At 31.6% G+C, this 12,921-nt stretch overlaps 1 protein-coding gene across 8 annotated transcripts in view; it reads left to right on the plus strand.

Annotated features, from left to right (window-relative positions):
• LOC125845341 (putative late blight resistance protein homolog R1A-10) overlaps window positions 1-12,921 on the plus strand; it is a 700,072-nt gene that overhangs the window by 126,168 nt on the left and 560,983 nt on the right. For 3 of the 8 annotated variants that reach the window (XM_049524833.1, XM_049524828.1, XM_049524829.1), the window contains exon 2: window positions 3,813-4,839. The exons of 1 other annotated variant lie outside the window; for it this stretch is intronic. In XM_049524833.1, coding sequence (XP_049380790.1) covers window positions 3,813-4,839 — 1,027 coding nt within the window. Of the gene's footprint in view, window positions 1-3,590; window positions 6,180-8,883; window positions 8,934-10,452; window positions 10,816-12,921 lie in introns of those variants that run through there. 4 more of the 8 variants (XM_049524834.1, XM_049524835.1, XM_049524837.1 and 1 more) reach the window with 4 other exon arrangements.

Consider the following 12,921-nt stretch of genomic DNA (forward strand, 5'->3'; position numbering starts at 1 on the left):
GGGGGGGGGGGGGGGGATAGGACCTTAGTAAAGATTAGGTGTGTCTTAGGGATTTGGGGCATAGGCTGGGGGGTACTTATGCATTTTCCCATAATAAAACTAATATATATTTAATTATTTTTATTTCTTTCTTTGTAAAATATTTATTTTAATTTTTTTTCATTTTAAATTTTTTTCAATTAATTTATTATCTTTTCACTTTTAATTATTTTTAATAAATTGTGCGTATTTAAAAAAAACAATTTAAAAGTGTCCTTTAATTTTAATGTTTTAATATTTTTATGTTTTGTTTGATTTTCTTCACGTATTTTGATATCCGTTCAAAATTAACTTATTTTAAATACAAGACATTTGAAATCAAATCAAAATGAAAGACAAAGAAAATAAACTCAATAAAAAATAAAAGAGAAAAACAATGAATGTAAGTAAAAAAATATAGTTTCGATACAAGGTAAAAAACTGTGTATTAACTTAATTTAATTAGAAGATAAAAAAATAAGAATATTTTTTAAAAAAACAATTAAAAATTTATTTTTAAAGAAAAAATTAAGAAATATTATTTAATTTTTTTTATTTTTAAAAAAAATAATATTTACACGCATGGCGGGCGAGTGTGTACAAACACAACCAACTTGGGTGATTGAAGGTGCCACATCAGCACAAAAGGTGCACAAAAATATGAATAAAATGAGTTCAGGGGGTAATAGAATCTTCGTTAAGTTTAGGTGTGTCTCTGGGATTTCGGTCATATTTTAGGGGGGTACTTATGCATTATCCCTTTTTTTAATAATAGGCATTAATATGAAGAAATTAATATAAAGAACGGCAAGGATAATAATTAACTTTTTGTGATTATGAGAATGAAGAGTCGCTTGCCATGGTACGGTATAAAAATAGTACCGAATAAGATATATGTATTAGTAAAGTTGGTCATGCTTAGATTATTAAAAAAATTGTGGTTGAAAAATGAGAGAAATCCCTCTATTTATAGTCAACAAAAGGTAGTATGAACAAGTGTTTTTTGTGTCTTATCTGAAAAGTCATGACCTTTCCGAGAAGTCACAACCCTTTGAAAAAGTCACAACTCTTTGGAAAAGTCACAAATCATGGAAAAATCACAACCCTTTGAAAAAAGTCACAACTTATCATAAAAGTCACAACACTCACCGAAAAAGTCACTACCTAAGTTAAGGATATTATAGTAATTTAACATTCAAGTTAGGAATTCATGCTTCTAAGGTAATATAGATATAGATATAGATTGGTTTTATATAAAAATATTTTTTAAAAAAAAAATTACAAGGTCAGATATATATGGACCATTCTAAAGCACACATTTCTTATCCTCTTCAGTGTGCAAAAGATTATAGAAAAAAGTTAATCATTTGCACAAAACAAAGCTACTAAAGCAGGGAGATTAAATCCTTCAGAAATGGCTTATGCTGCTCTTTCTTCACTTATGTATACATTGGAACAACTCTTCAAACCTAATCAATCTTTCGTTTGTCGATGTTGTACACAACAACATCTCGAATCTCTTTATCAAAATCTTTCTGCTCTGCAAGATTTCCCTGACATCACTACCACAAAGGATATTGAAACTCTTAAGGTATCTAATTCATTAAATCTTACTGATGTTATATATTCTTTTTAATAATATATAAACAATTGTTGTGAGTAATACCTGAGCCACCATGCTACTGATCCATGAGAGCACCACAACATTACATCTTTCCCACTGAGTTGATAGATCCCCTTTGTACGAACTCTTTAGACAGGTTCCATCTACAAAGCAGAGTTTGTTCTTAACCAGTAGCGCAAGTTGTAACGACCTACTCCACAATCCATAGTTAGCTGGGCTTTTGAGCTTGATTGCAATCAAAGTTGTACCTGGCGTATTTGATGCATGAAGGTAGAGAGGATGAGAGTGTTCAAGAGAAGCCACTGTTAGATCTGCCATTACAGAGGCTGTTTGATCTCCCATAACCAAAATTTATGCAGTGTGATCTGATCGTGAAACCAATACGCAGCTCGAGATTGAATTCCAATGTCGCTGCTCTGATACCATGTGAATTTGTTACTGTGCTATTGAATCCATGGAAGCTTGTTCTTCCATGGATATGAATGAATGAATAGCTCTGTTGCGGAAGAAAAGAATTTTTATTATCAAAGTATTAAAGCTACAATGATGAAGGAATTCATCCTTTTATAGACCACATACAGATCACACCTTCCACACCTTTCATACGCTACATAGAGTTGGTTACATAACAACCTAACAGAATTTGTAACTAACTTGATTCTAGTAGCTTCTAGAATCTTCAATAACGACAAATGCAAGCAATGAGAAAAATAGCACAGCGGAAAGATACACTAAAATTTTCCATCGAATAGTTAAGTGAATAAAATAGTCAATTTACCTTTTTTTTTTATAATAGTAAAATTGAGAAATTATGGTTAGTGGAGGTAAAACTTACCATGTAAGTTACCAATTATATGTATTAGAGAAGGATTTATTTTGTCCAAACTTTTAAAATTAGCTTATAATGAAAAATATTTTTCTTAAAGAAAATACTTTTGGTAAGAAACAATTGGTGTTTGGCCAATAAATTTTAAAAGCATTTTTGAACCCTTTATTCTTTTCTTCCAATCATCTATTTGTGCATTTATTTAGCTTTAGTTTGGTTGGGGGAAAATGTGTGTCTAATGGAATTTAGGCCTATCTCAACCCTTTGGATAAGAGTTGGTTTCTTGTTTCAAGTAAGACTGTGGGGCTGGTTAATCTTCAACTTATGTGTTTTTTGTTGTACAAAATTCTAGATGGTATTATTAACTTAAAAGTAACTCAATACGACTTGACATTTTATGATAATAAAAATTTGGCATAATACATAAATGTCCCCTTTAACTTGGCCTCATTTCACATATATATCCTCCAACTTTGGTGTGCACAAGTAAGCACTTAAACTTGTATAAAGTTGAACAAGTAGACACATGAGTCCTATGTGGCATAATACACATAGGACACCACATAGGACACAAATTGACATGCACGATGCCACGTAGGTGTGTCTATTTGTTCAATTTTATACAAATTCAAGCGTCTACTTGTGCACATTTAAAATTGGAGGGCATAAACGTAAAATGAGGCTAAGCTAAAGGTTATATTTATGTACTATGCCTAGAAATTTCAAGGAAAATTTGTGGTGGAAGTTTATTATATTCGTCCAACTTGACACATGATGTCTTCATTATTCAACGTAAATTATTCAATTTTACAACAGGGTTCAATGTCTCTGACAAGTTGGAATCCAATGTATATGAATCAGAAATCTGAACGACTAATGTTTGAAAATTCTTTAGGAAAACAACAAGAGTTTCTTTATTTTTCATTAGAAGTTTATTATATATTAATACAACTTGACATATTATTATGTCTTTATTTTTCATTTCTTTTTTCTCACTTTGACTTAGTCAATCCACAGTTTACATCCATGAACCACAAGTTGTGTGGTTGTGTGGTTGTGATGTAGATGTTAAATAGAAAATTGTCCAAATTCATGTAAATTATCTAAGGCAGAGACATTAAATCTGCGAGGCTCTTATCTTTTAGTAATACCAGCAAACAAAGAGAAATGGCTTATGCTGCTCTTTCTTCACTTATGTATACATTGGAACAACTCTTCAAACCTAATCAATATTTCGTTTGTCCAAGCTATACACAACAACATGTTCAATCTCTCTATCAAAATCTTTCTGCTCTACAACTTTTCCTTGACAATACTACCACAAAGGATATTGAAACTCTTAAGTTTATAGAAAAGAGGATCAGAGATGTAATATACAAAGCAGAAGATAAAGTTGATTTAAGCCTAAGAAGCATCATTTTAGCGGATTGCACAGAGAGTAGAGAAGGGGCTTGTAAATTCTTCGAGGAAGAATTGGTACAAGTGGAAAAAGATGTTGATTCTCTCAGGCAAGAAGTGATGCAGATTGAGTTTAACAAGCATGGAAGCAAATCCGCAGTAACTCTCTCCTCACCAGAAAAAAGTGCGATTGAGGAAAATAGTATTGTTGGGATGGAGGATGACTTCAACACCATACTTGATCGCTTCACTGCCCAAACAGACGAGTTACCTGTCATACCAATTTTTGGTATGGGAGGTATAGGTAAGACAACTCTTGCCAGAAAAGTTTATGATGATTCATACATTCGTTCTCGATTTGATAAACAAGCATGGGTCACTATCTCTCAAGAATACAATGAGAGACAAATGCTTCTTGAACTTGTCTCTTCAATTACTGGAAGCAAGCAAGAAACAAGCGATGATGAACTAATGGAGATTGTGTATAGAGGCCTGAAGGGTAGGAGATTTCTAATTGTCATAGATGATATTTGGAGTACTGAGGCATGGGACCAAATCCAAAGAATATTTCCCAAAGATAACAATAAAAGCCGAATTCTATTAACCACTCGGCTCAAGTATGTTGCTGATTATGTCAACAACCCTGATTTTCCGCCTCATAGTAAGTCTTTCCTAAGTCTAGAAGATAGTTGGAGTCTATTCACCAAAAAAATATTCATAAAAGATCATTGTCCACCTCTTCTAGAAGAAATAGGGAAGCATATTGTACAACAATGTCAAGGATTACCTCTCTCGATTGTTGTCGTTGCTGGACTTCTTGTAAAAATGGACTTAACGCATGACAATTGGAAGGAGGTTGAGGAAAATCTGGACTCATTCTTTGGTACGGTATCCGAACGATGCCAATCAATTCTTTCTCTGAGCTACAACTACTTGCCCCAATATTTGAGGGCTTGTTTTCTCTACATTGGAGGTTTTCCAGAAGACAGAGAGATTGATGTTTACAAGTTGATTAGGCTATGGATTGCTGAGGAATTCGTAAAGGCAAGAAGCAATAAAAAGTTAGAAGTGGTGGCAGAGGAGTATCTACAAGAGTTAATTGATAGAAGTCTAATTTTGACCGGAGAACAAAGGGCTAATGGAAGGATGAAAACTTGCAAAATTCACGATCTTCTTCGCCAACTGTGTCTAAGTGAAGCTCATACTGAAAATGTTGTGCATGTCTTGAATGGGAATGATCTCGAAGCCATAGATGATCAACGTCGAATGATCCTTCTGTCTGAAGTTGAAGAGAAGTATGATTATGGTCCGCAAAATAGCAGTGGTATTGTCCGTACCTTTATTTCAATGGGTGTAGTAGCTTTACCAAAAGAGATGTGTTCCATTGTTTCAGAATTCAAGTTGCTTAAGGTGTTGGACGTATTATCAGTACTCTGGTACGATTTCTCTAGTGTAATACCTGAGCTTGTACATTTGAGATATGTTTCTGCAAGAATTGAGGAAGCTCCTTCGCTAGCCAAATTGAGAAGTCTACAGACCATAATTCTTCGAAGATATTTCTCTGGCAGTGTCAGACCAACAACGTTGGAGCTGCAGCCATTAGATATCTGGAGAATGTCAGAGATAAGACATATGGATATTGATTGGCCACTATATATATCAAACCTTGTTGAAGCAGAACAAACTTTATTTCTGAATAACTTGCAAACACTTTATCTCTATAATTTTCCTTGTGTTGCGGAAATCATAAGAAGAACTCCCAATCTAAAAAAGCTAAAGATTTTATATAGATCTAAGCTTCCTGATTCTCTGAGTATTTTACAGGATCTGGAGACACTACACATAGAAATAGAAGAAAACATTGATCCGATGATTATCTCTAGAGATATTTCTCTTCCTAATCTCAAGAAGTTGAAATTAAGAGGTACTCGTATACCATGGGAAGTTGTGAATTTGCTGGCTAATTTACCCAATCTTGAGGTGCTCGAGGGGAAATATGCCTTTGCTGGAGCAGATTGGAAACTAAATGAAGATGTTGTGTTTCGCAAATTAAAATATCTACGTCTATATAGGTGCAGAGATCTGGAAAGGTGGGAATTAGCAGCTGGTAGTGATAATTTTCCGATGCTTGAGAAACTAACACTGTATGAATTGCCTAAACTGGAGGAGATTCCCGAGAGTATTGGAGAAATAATGACACTAAAATCAATCCGAATAGTTGATTGCAGCTCTGGTGTTAATACAAGTGCAAGGAAAATTCAAGAAGAGCAAGAAAGCTTGGGAAATTATGAGCTTCAACTGGAAATTGTTTTGGTATGTTAAAATTCCATCTTTGATTATTAGTCAATGTTGCGGAAGCAGAATATATAGAGAGTGATGAAATCACAACTACTATATATAAATGTAGCTAATAAATAGTAAATGAGACAACAATAAAAAGAACACCAGGAATTAACGAGGTTCGGCAAAAATTGGTTTTCTTTTGCCTACTCCTTGGACACAACCAACCAATATTTATTTCACTTCAAAAGAGTACAAGTGAAATACTACAAGAGAGAAAGAAGAACAAATGTCTTTGAAGATGAGAAGGCAAGTGAGAGGTGTGTTACAAATGAATTAGGAGCTACCTACTTATAGGAGTGAATTCTTCCTATTGATGTCATCTATGACATCACAATGTGTCAAAATATCAAGATTTACCTTGTGAAATCATTTTATGGTTCACCTAAATTTCACCTACAAAAGGTGCTATCTTGACTTTTGTACCAATGAAGAATTATCTTCCTAGCTACCAAATCTTCACATTAATTCATCTTTGAATCTTGTCAAATTTAACAGTCAATTCTTAATTAATATGTTCATGTGCTCTTCCTATTTGTTATTTCACCTGCTAAATAGGCTTATACTAATACATATCAAAGAAACATTTTCTTAGGCAATAGCGAGCAACCCCAACTCAAAAGGGAGATATTTTGTAAGGTAAAAAACGATCCAAGGGTATATGTGCTGGCTGTGCTCTATTTTAGAGTAATTTTGATTCTTTTTTGAATTTACAATTGCACAGAGTTTTAGGGATTGATATTACTTTTTATGCTCATATGCAAAAGTTGGCTTTTTTTTATATATATATTCACAATGTCATTCTTATGTTTCTTTTCCAATTCATTTTCTAAACTAAAAATAGCATAGTTCATCAATTTTGAACGTTTGAAATACTTGTTCGGAGGTGAAAATCCAAAGTCAATGATTATTTAGGAGTATTAAAATTCAGAATTTTCCTAATTATATAAATTCAAAATTTGTATATGTTTTTAACCTAGCTTGTATATAATTATCCTGTTGATACATTTGATTTGTATAAGTTCTGGAAATTTTTTAAATGTATAAATACAGGATATTGTAGGAAGAGGCTCCTCTCCAGTACACTAATCTCTCTAGTTGGTCCAGTGCATATTTAATTTAATGACATCTGTCAATTTTAAAAGCTAATGGTTCATATTTATTTAAATAAAGCAGCTTTTAAACCATGGTCAAATATCATTAACCATGGTTATTACTATTTCTCTTTCTCTCTCCTCTCTCATCTCTTTCATTTTCACTTAATTCTGCAACAAACCTTTTCTCAATCAGCAAAGAATTTGCTTTGTTAACAACAAATCGCTTTTTCTTTTCATTATTTTCACACCGTGATAAAAGAAGACAAAACTCAAAGGATGAACTTGGGTTATAAAATTTAAAAAATCCAACCCATGAGACTACTTCTTTGAAGCTTGGTTCGGCCACAATGGTGATCCACAAAACTCTGTCGTCTTCTTCGTAACATCAATTTTTTCAATTTGAAGTTTCTGCAGAAGCCAGCTAAAGGATCTGGAAAGGGCACGAAAAATGGGTAGAAATTTTTATTCATATACTTTTTTTTTCTGGTGAAATTTTCCATTTAGTTTTTGGGTCTTCATTTCTTGTGGTATTATAACTGTAATCTTTAATTGAGGTTAATCACTCCATTTCAGTCTTTCTATTTTGAGACTCTCCCTAGTTGTTCATATGTAAATGTAAAAACATTAAAATTTTGATGTAATTTCAATNTTACTATTTCTCTTTCTCTCTCCTCTCTCATCTCTTTCATTTTCACTTAATTCTGCAACAAACCTTTTCTCAATCAGCAAAGAATTTGCTTTGTTAACAACAAATCACTTTTTCTTTTCATTATTTTCACACCGTGATAAAAGAAGACAAAATTCAAAGGATGAACTTGGGTTATAAAATTTTAAAAATCCAACCCATGAGACTACTTCTTTGAAGCTTGGTTCGGCCACAATGGTGATCCACAAAACTCTGTCGTCTTCTTCGTAACATCAATTTTTTCAATTTGGAGTTTCTGCAAAAGCCAACTAAAGGATCTGGAAAGGGCACGAAAAATGGGTAGAAAAAAATTTTCTTATACTTTTTTTTTCTGGTGAAATTTTCCATTTAGTTTTTGGGTCTTCATTTCTTGTGGTATTATAACTGTAATCTTTAATTGAGGTTAATCACTCCATTTCAGTCTTTCTATTTTGAGACTCTCCCTAGTTGTTCATATGTAAATGTAAAAACATTAAAATTTTGATGTAATTTCAATTTTCAGTTGTTTGATTGCTTTGTTTTTTGGAGAGTTTTGGAGGGGGAAGAAGTGTTTCTTTGCTGATTGAGAAAGGAATGAGAGGAGAGAGAATTACTAATAACCATGGTTAATGATATTTGATCAAGAAAATTAATCTGGTCCATTAAAAATTAAATGGACACGATTCAACTATATGAAAATTACAGGAGGTAACTGGAGAGGAGCCTCTTCCGATATTGTATATACTTACCATTGCTATGTTTCTTTTCTCTGGTTTGAATTCTCCTCATCACTTATCATACAGTACACCTTGAAGTTTTGTCCAAATTTTATTCTTTATTTCTGTTAATAATAACAATTTGTCTGATGTCTTTGTTTGCTACTTTTTTTTACTCTTTTGGTGTTGGACAAAAAAAGTTAGGGGAAGACTAATTGGAGCTCGCCAATAATAGGTGATTTTTTGCTAGGTAATTGCTACTCTTTAAAGACTGCCTTTTTGCATTTGTTTTTCATTTTTATATTACCTGCCTCTTAATTGTTATTGTCAAATGCTTTATGGAATATGCATGTTGTTGTTTTGCTCATCTATACTTCACTCAGTTTTAGGTTAAAATTATTCAGGTTGATTTGTATATGTATGCTGTTGTTTTGCTCACTGATTATTCTATACTTTCCCAGGTTGATTTGATATGTCCTTTAACTTGGCCTCATATCACATATATGTCCTCCAACATTGGATCTGCACAAGTAAACACTTAAATTTGTATAAAGTTGAATATATAAACACACATGCCCTACATGACCATTTGTGTCCCATGTGGTTATGAGGCCAATAGGATTTGAACACACAACCTTAAGAAATTTTCGCAACCCCTTAACCACTAGTCTAAACCTTCCACTACGTGACACCCCTCGGCCAAGATTGGGTCCACCCTTGTAGTTGTATGTGGTATCCTACATGTATTATACCACGTAGGACTCATGTGTCTACTTGTTAAAATTTATACAAGTTAAAGTGTCTACTTGTGCACAACCAAAGTTTGAGGGTGTAAATGTAAAACGAGGTCATGTTAAAGGGCATATTTATGTATTATGCCTGATTAATTTCATACATTGAAGTGGAATATCAAATATTAATTATTATCCATCTCATGGATTCTATTTTTCTAAGATTTGAGGATTACATTTTTCATGTCTCATCTGCTATGTTTGATGGATTTCTCGGAATTTTAATTACTGTTGTGGCAGCCCAATATGGCGATGATCCCAGCAACACTACTGACATGTCGATTGAATATATAAATATTTGATGTGACTTAAGTTTTTATCGTTACTAGTAGTTCATTATCATATAGTAATGTTTAGTTTTAAAGCTTGAAGGAGGGTCTAAAGGTGGCATCACTAATATCACGTCTTGTCACCAGATAACAAAGTAGATTTGCCGCCCTCCCAACCCAACTTATTTCACTTCTTATGTAATGTATGTATGTATCTCAATCATCTTTTGAGTTTACTGTCTGTGTTTTACTCTGTACTTGCTCTGCTTTTGGCTTGATCTCAAGTGTGTTTTTCATTTAATCAAATCTATGTCTTCGAATATATATGTTCGTATTGTTTATTTCAACTGAATTTTGAGCTTTTTGCTTCTTTCGGAACCATGGAAATTTCTAATTTTGACGCCCTTATTTTTTTTATGCTTAAAGCCACTGCTTTAGTGGGATTGTGCTCTTTACAGTGTCGTAGATATCCTCCTATATATACTTCACACTTATTTATTTACTTCACAATCACACTTTTACCACTACATTATACCTACTACAATTTGATTATATTGTTCGTTTACAAATGCAACTCTTATCAAATAAGAGAAGATTATAAGGTCGTTAAAATAACTAAAATCATAACATAAAAACGCATACATAGATATACATGTATAACTAAATATTCCACTTTGAACTTAAATTCATTTTTCCTCTTCTTCCGCAGGTACTTCTTCTCAAGCTCTCAATAAACATCGGAAAGCAGACAAGATGCAGCACTACGTAAATAGTGCACGCTGTAAATAACGCAGCCACAAACTATTGTCAACTATATATATAACATCTATGTATATATATATACATATAACCTTTAAACAATATGTGTGTGTGTGAGAGACCGTCTCTGTAGACTGAATATGCCTGCTTGCCTGCTGAGGGTAGTTGAGTCATTTAAGCTGATTTCTTTTTTCTCATTGGTTCAGATTATTGCAGCTTTGTTTTCCTTGTAGCTGTAAAGACATTTTTAGCCCATATTGCATTGCCCACTGTGGGCTCCACTTATTTTGACTTACATACCACCCTTTTTAACTATTGAAACTTATGGAGTAATATATTTTACAATGTTATGCCTTCAACATTGAGATACAAGTTTTAAACAATTATATTTAATTCAAATAAAATTATAATTTTTAAAAATTGAATTCAAAATCAAAGTTGTAGGCTTTTTAATATCAATTGTGGAGAGTCAACTATTGATATAGATGAAAAAAAAAAGGGGTAAACATATATTTATTATTGATTAGCATAGATTTATTATCACTTAACGAACAATTAGCTAAATATGGATGTGAGGGAGTACAATAAATAAAAAGTATGAAAAAATTACCAAAAAAAGAATACGAGTGTGTTGGCCTTTGTTTATTTTGAATAATTAGTATCTGGACACGTGTATTCCATGTTAATTTGTTCAAACTTTTTCATTGAGATGAAGGGAATATATAATAGTTAAATATGTTGATTTTAAAAAATGCAAGCTTATTCTTACTAAAATAAAGAAATTAAAACACATCAATTCTCTCTTTACATATAAAGCAGAAACAACTGGTAAAAGTATAACAAGAATATTTGAATGCTAAAATTAAAATATTACATGTCGGAATTAATAATATATGTGTCTAAACTTTCCTATACAATGATACATAAACATTGTGCATTATAATAAACTTGTGTTGAACTTTGTTTAGTGAAGTTGATGTTACTAGTTAATCAAACTCTAGATGCCAATAGCTCTAGGTACTTCCCATCCTCTCAAACTGTTGCTTTCTCTTCGAGAACAAAAAAGAAGATGAAATCTATATAGTATAATATAAAGCTAAATAAATTACTATATCATGATTATGTGTAGATTACTTTTCTTTCTAAAATATAATATTTTTAATTAAACAACAAAAGAATGTCACTACACCAAAACACAAATAATGATGTTTAAAATTTAAGGGAATCTCTCTTTTTTAATTTGGATGAACTTTATTTTCTAACAACTAAGTTTTAGATGATGAAAGGTTAAATAAAATAAAATAAAATTAATATATAATTTATTTGGATTCGAAGACTATTGAATTATTTAAATTTTTTGAAAATTGTAAATGATTAGTTTGTAAATCTAATGAGATATATTTTAACCGCGCAAAGCGCGGTCAAGTCGACTAGTTAATTAATAAATTAAAATTATGCAAGAGCCTACAAAAATGGTGAGTAAGAATTCAAGAATCCTTTCTTGCCTTTTTTTTTCTTATAGCTATTTTTCAATTTGCATTCCTTGAACCTTTCTTTCATTAGTCTACATTTAATTATTCAATGCAATCTTCCTATTCTCCAAACTATTTAGCAATGAATATCGCACACTTAAATTTGATTAATGGGTAAATCATTAAGGGCTACATTTAAATTGGAGTTTTGAATATTTGTAGATTCAAAAATATCATGTAAATTTAAATACAATTACTAATATTTCTATTAGATTAGGTATTTTATTTTAATTAAATATAGCAGAAAAATTGTAATCTAACTTTAAACACTCGTTTTATTTCTCTCCTTTTGTATTCATGTGGATACATTCAGACTAATATTTTACTTTGAACAGAAACAACACAAAACAATCTATACAAAGATACATATTTCAAGGCATAATAAATGCCATTATTTTTTATTATGAATACATTCACCTCAGTTCTCAACCCATGAATTTCCGTAACATTTCATTTATTTGATTGGAAACATAATAAGTATCATTATATTCTAGTTGGAATATGAATGTCAAAGAGTACCCTCTTTTTTGTGTGTGTGGATAATTTATTGATTTTATATTTATGTATGTTAATTTTGAAGAGATGATATATTTTTGTTATTATTTAATTAGATTATATGTTGTATTTATTCCATTTTGATTAAGTTTAAGGGTAAAATTGTAATCTAACTTTGAAGATAGGTGCTTCGCACTTTTAGTAATACTAGTTTTTGGGAACTTGCGTTGCACGTTTATCCCTTATAATTACTACAAGATTTCTATATACTTGAAAACAAAATTAAATTTCAAAATGGAAAATATATGTGTATTGCACGCTACTTAGTATAAATATTTGTAAATGATTTAAATACAATTACAATATGTATAAATAGTTATTCATAAAATTAA

This window comes from Solanum stenotomum, chromosome 11 (genome assembly GCF_019186545.1).
Source record: "Solanum stenotomum isolate F172 chromosome 11, ASM1918654v1, whole genome shotgun sequence".
NCBI classification, from domain to species: domain Eukaryota; kingdom Viridiplantae; phylum Streptophyta; class Magnoliopsida; order Solanales; family Solanaceae; genus Solanum; species Solanum stenotomum.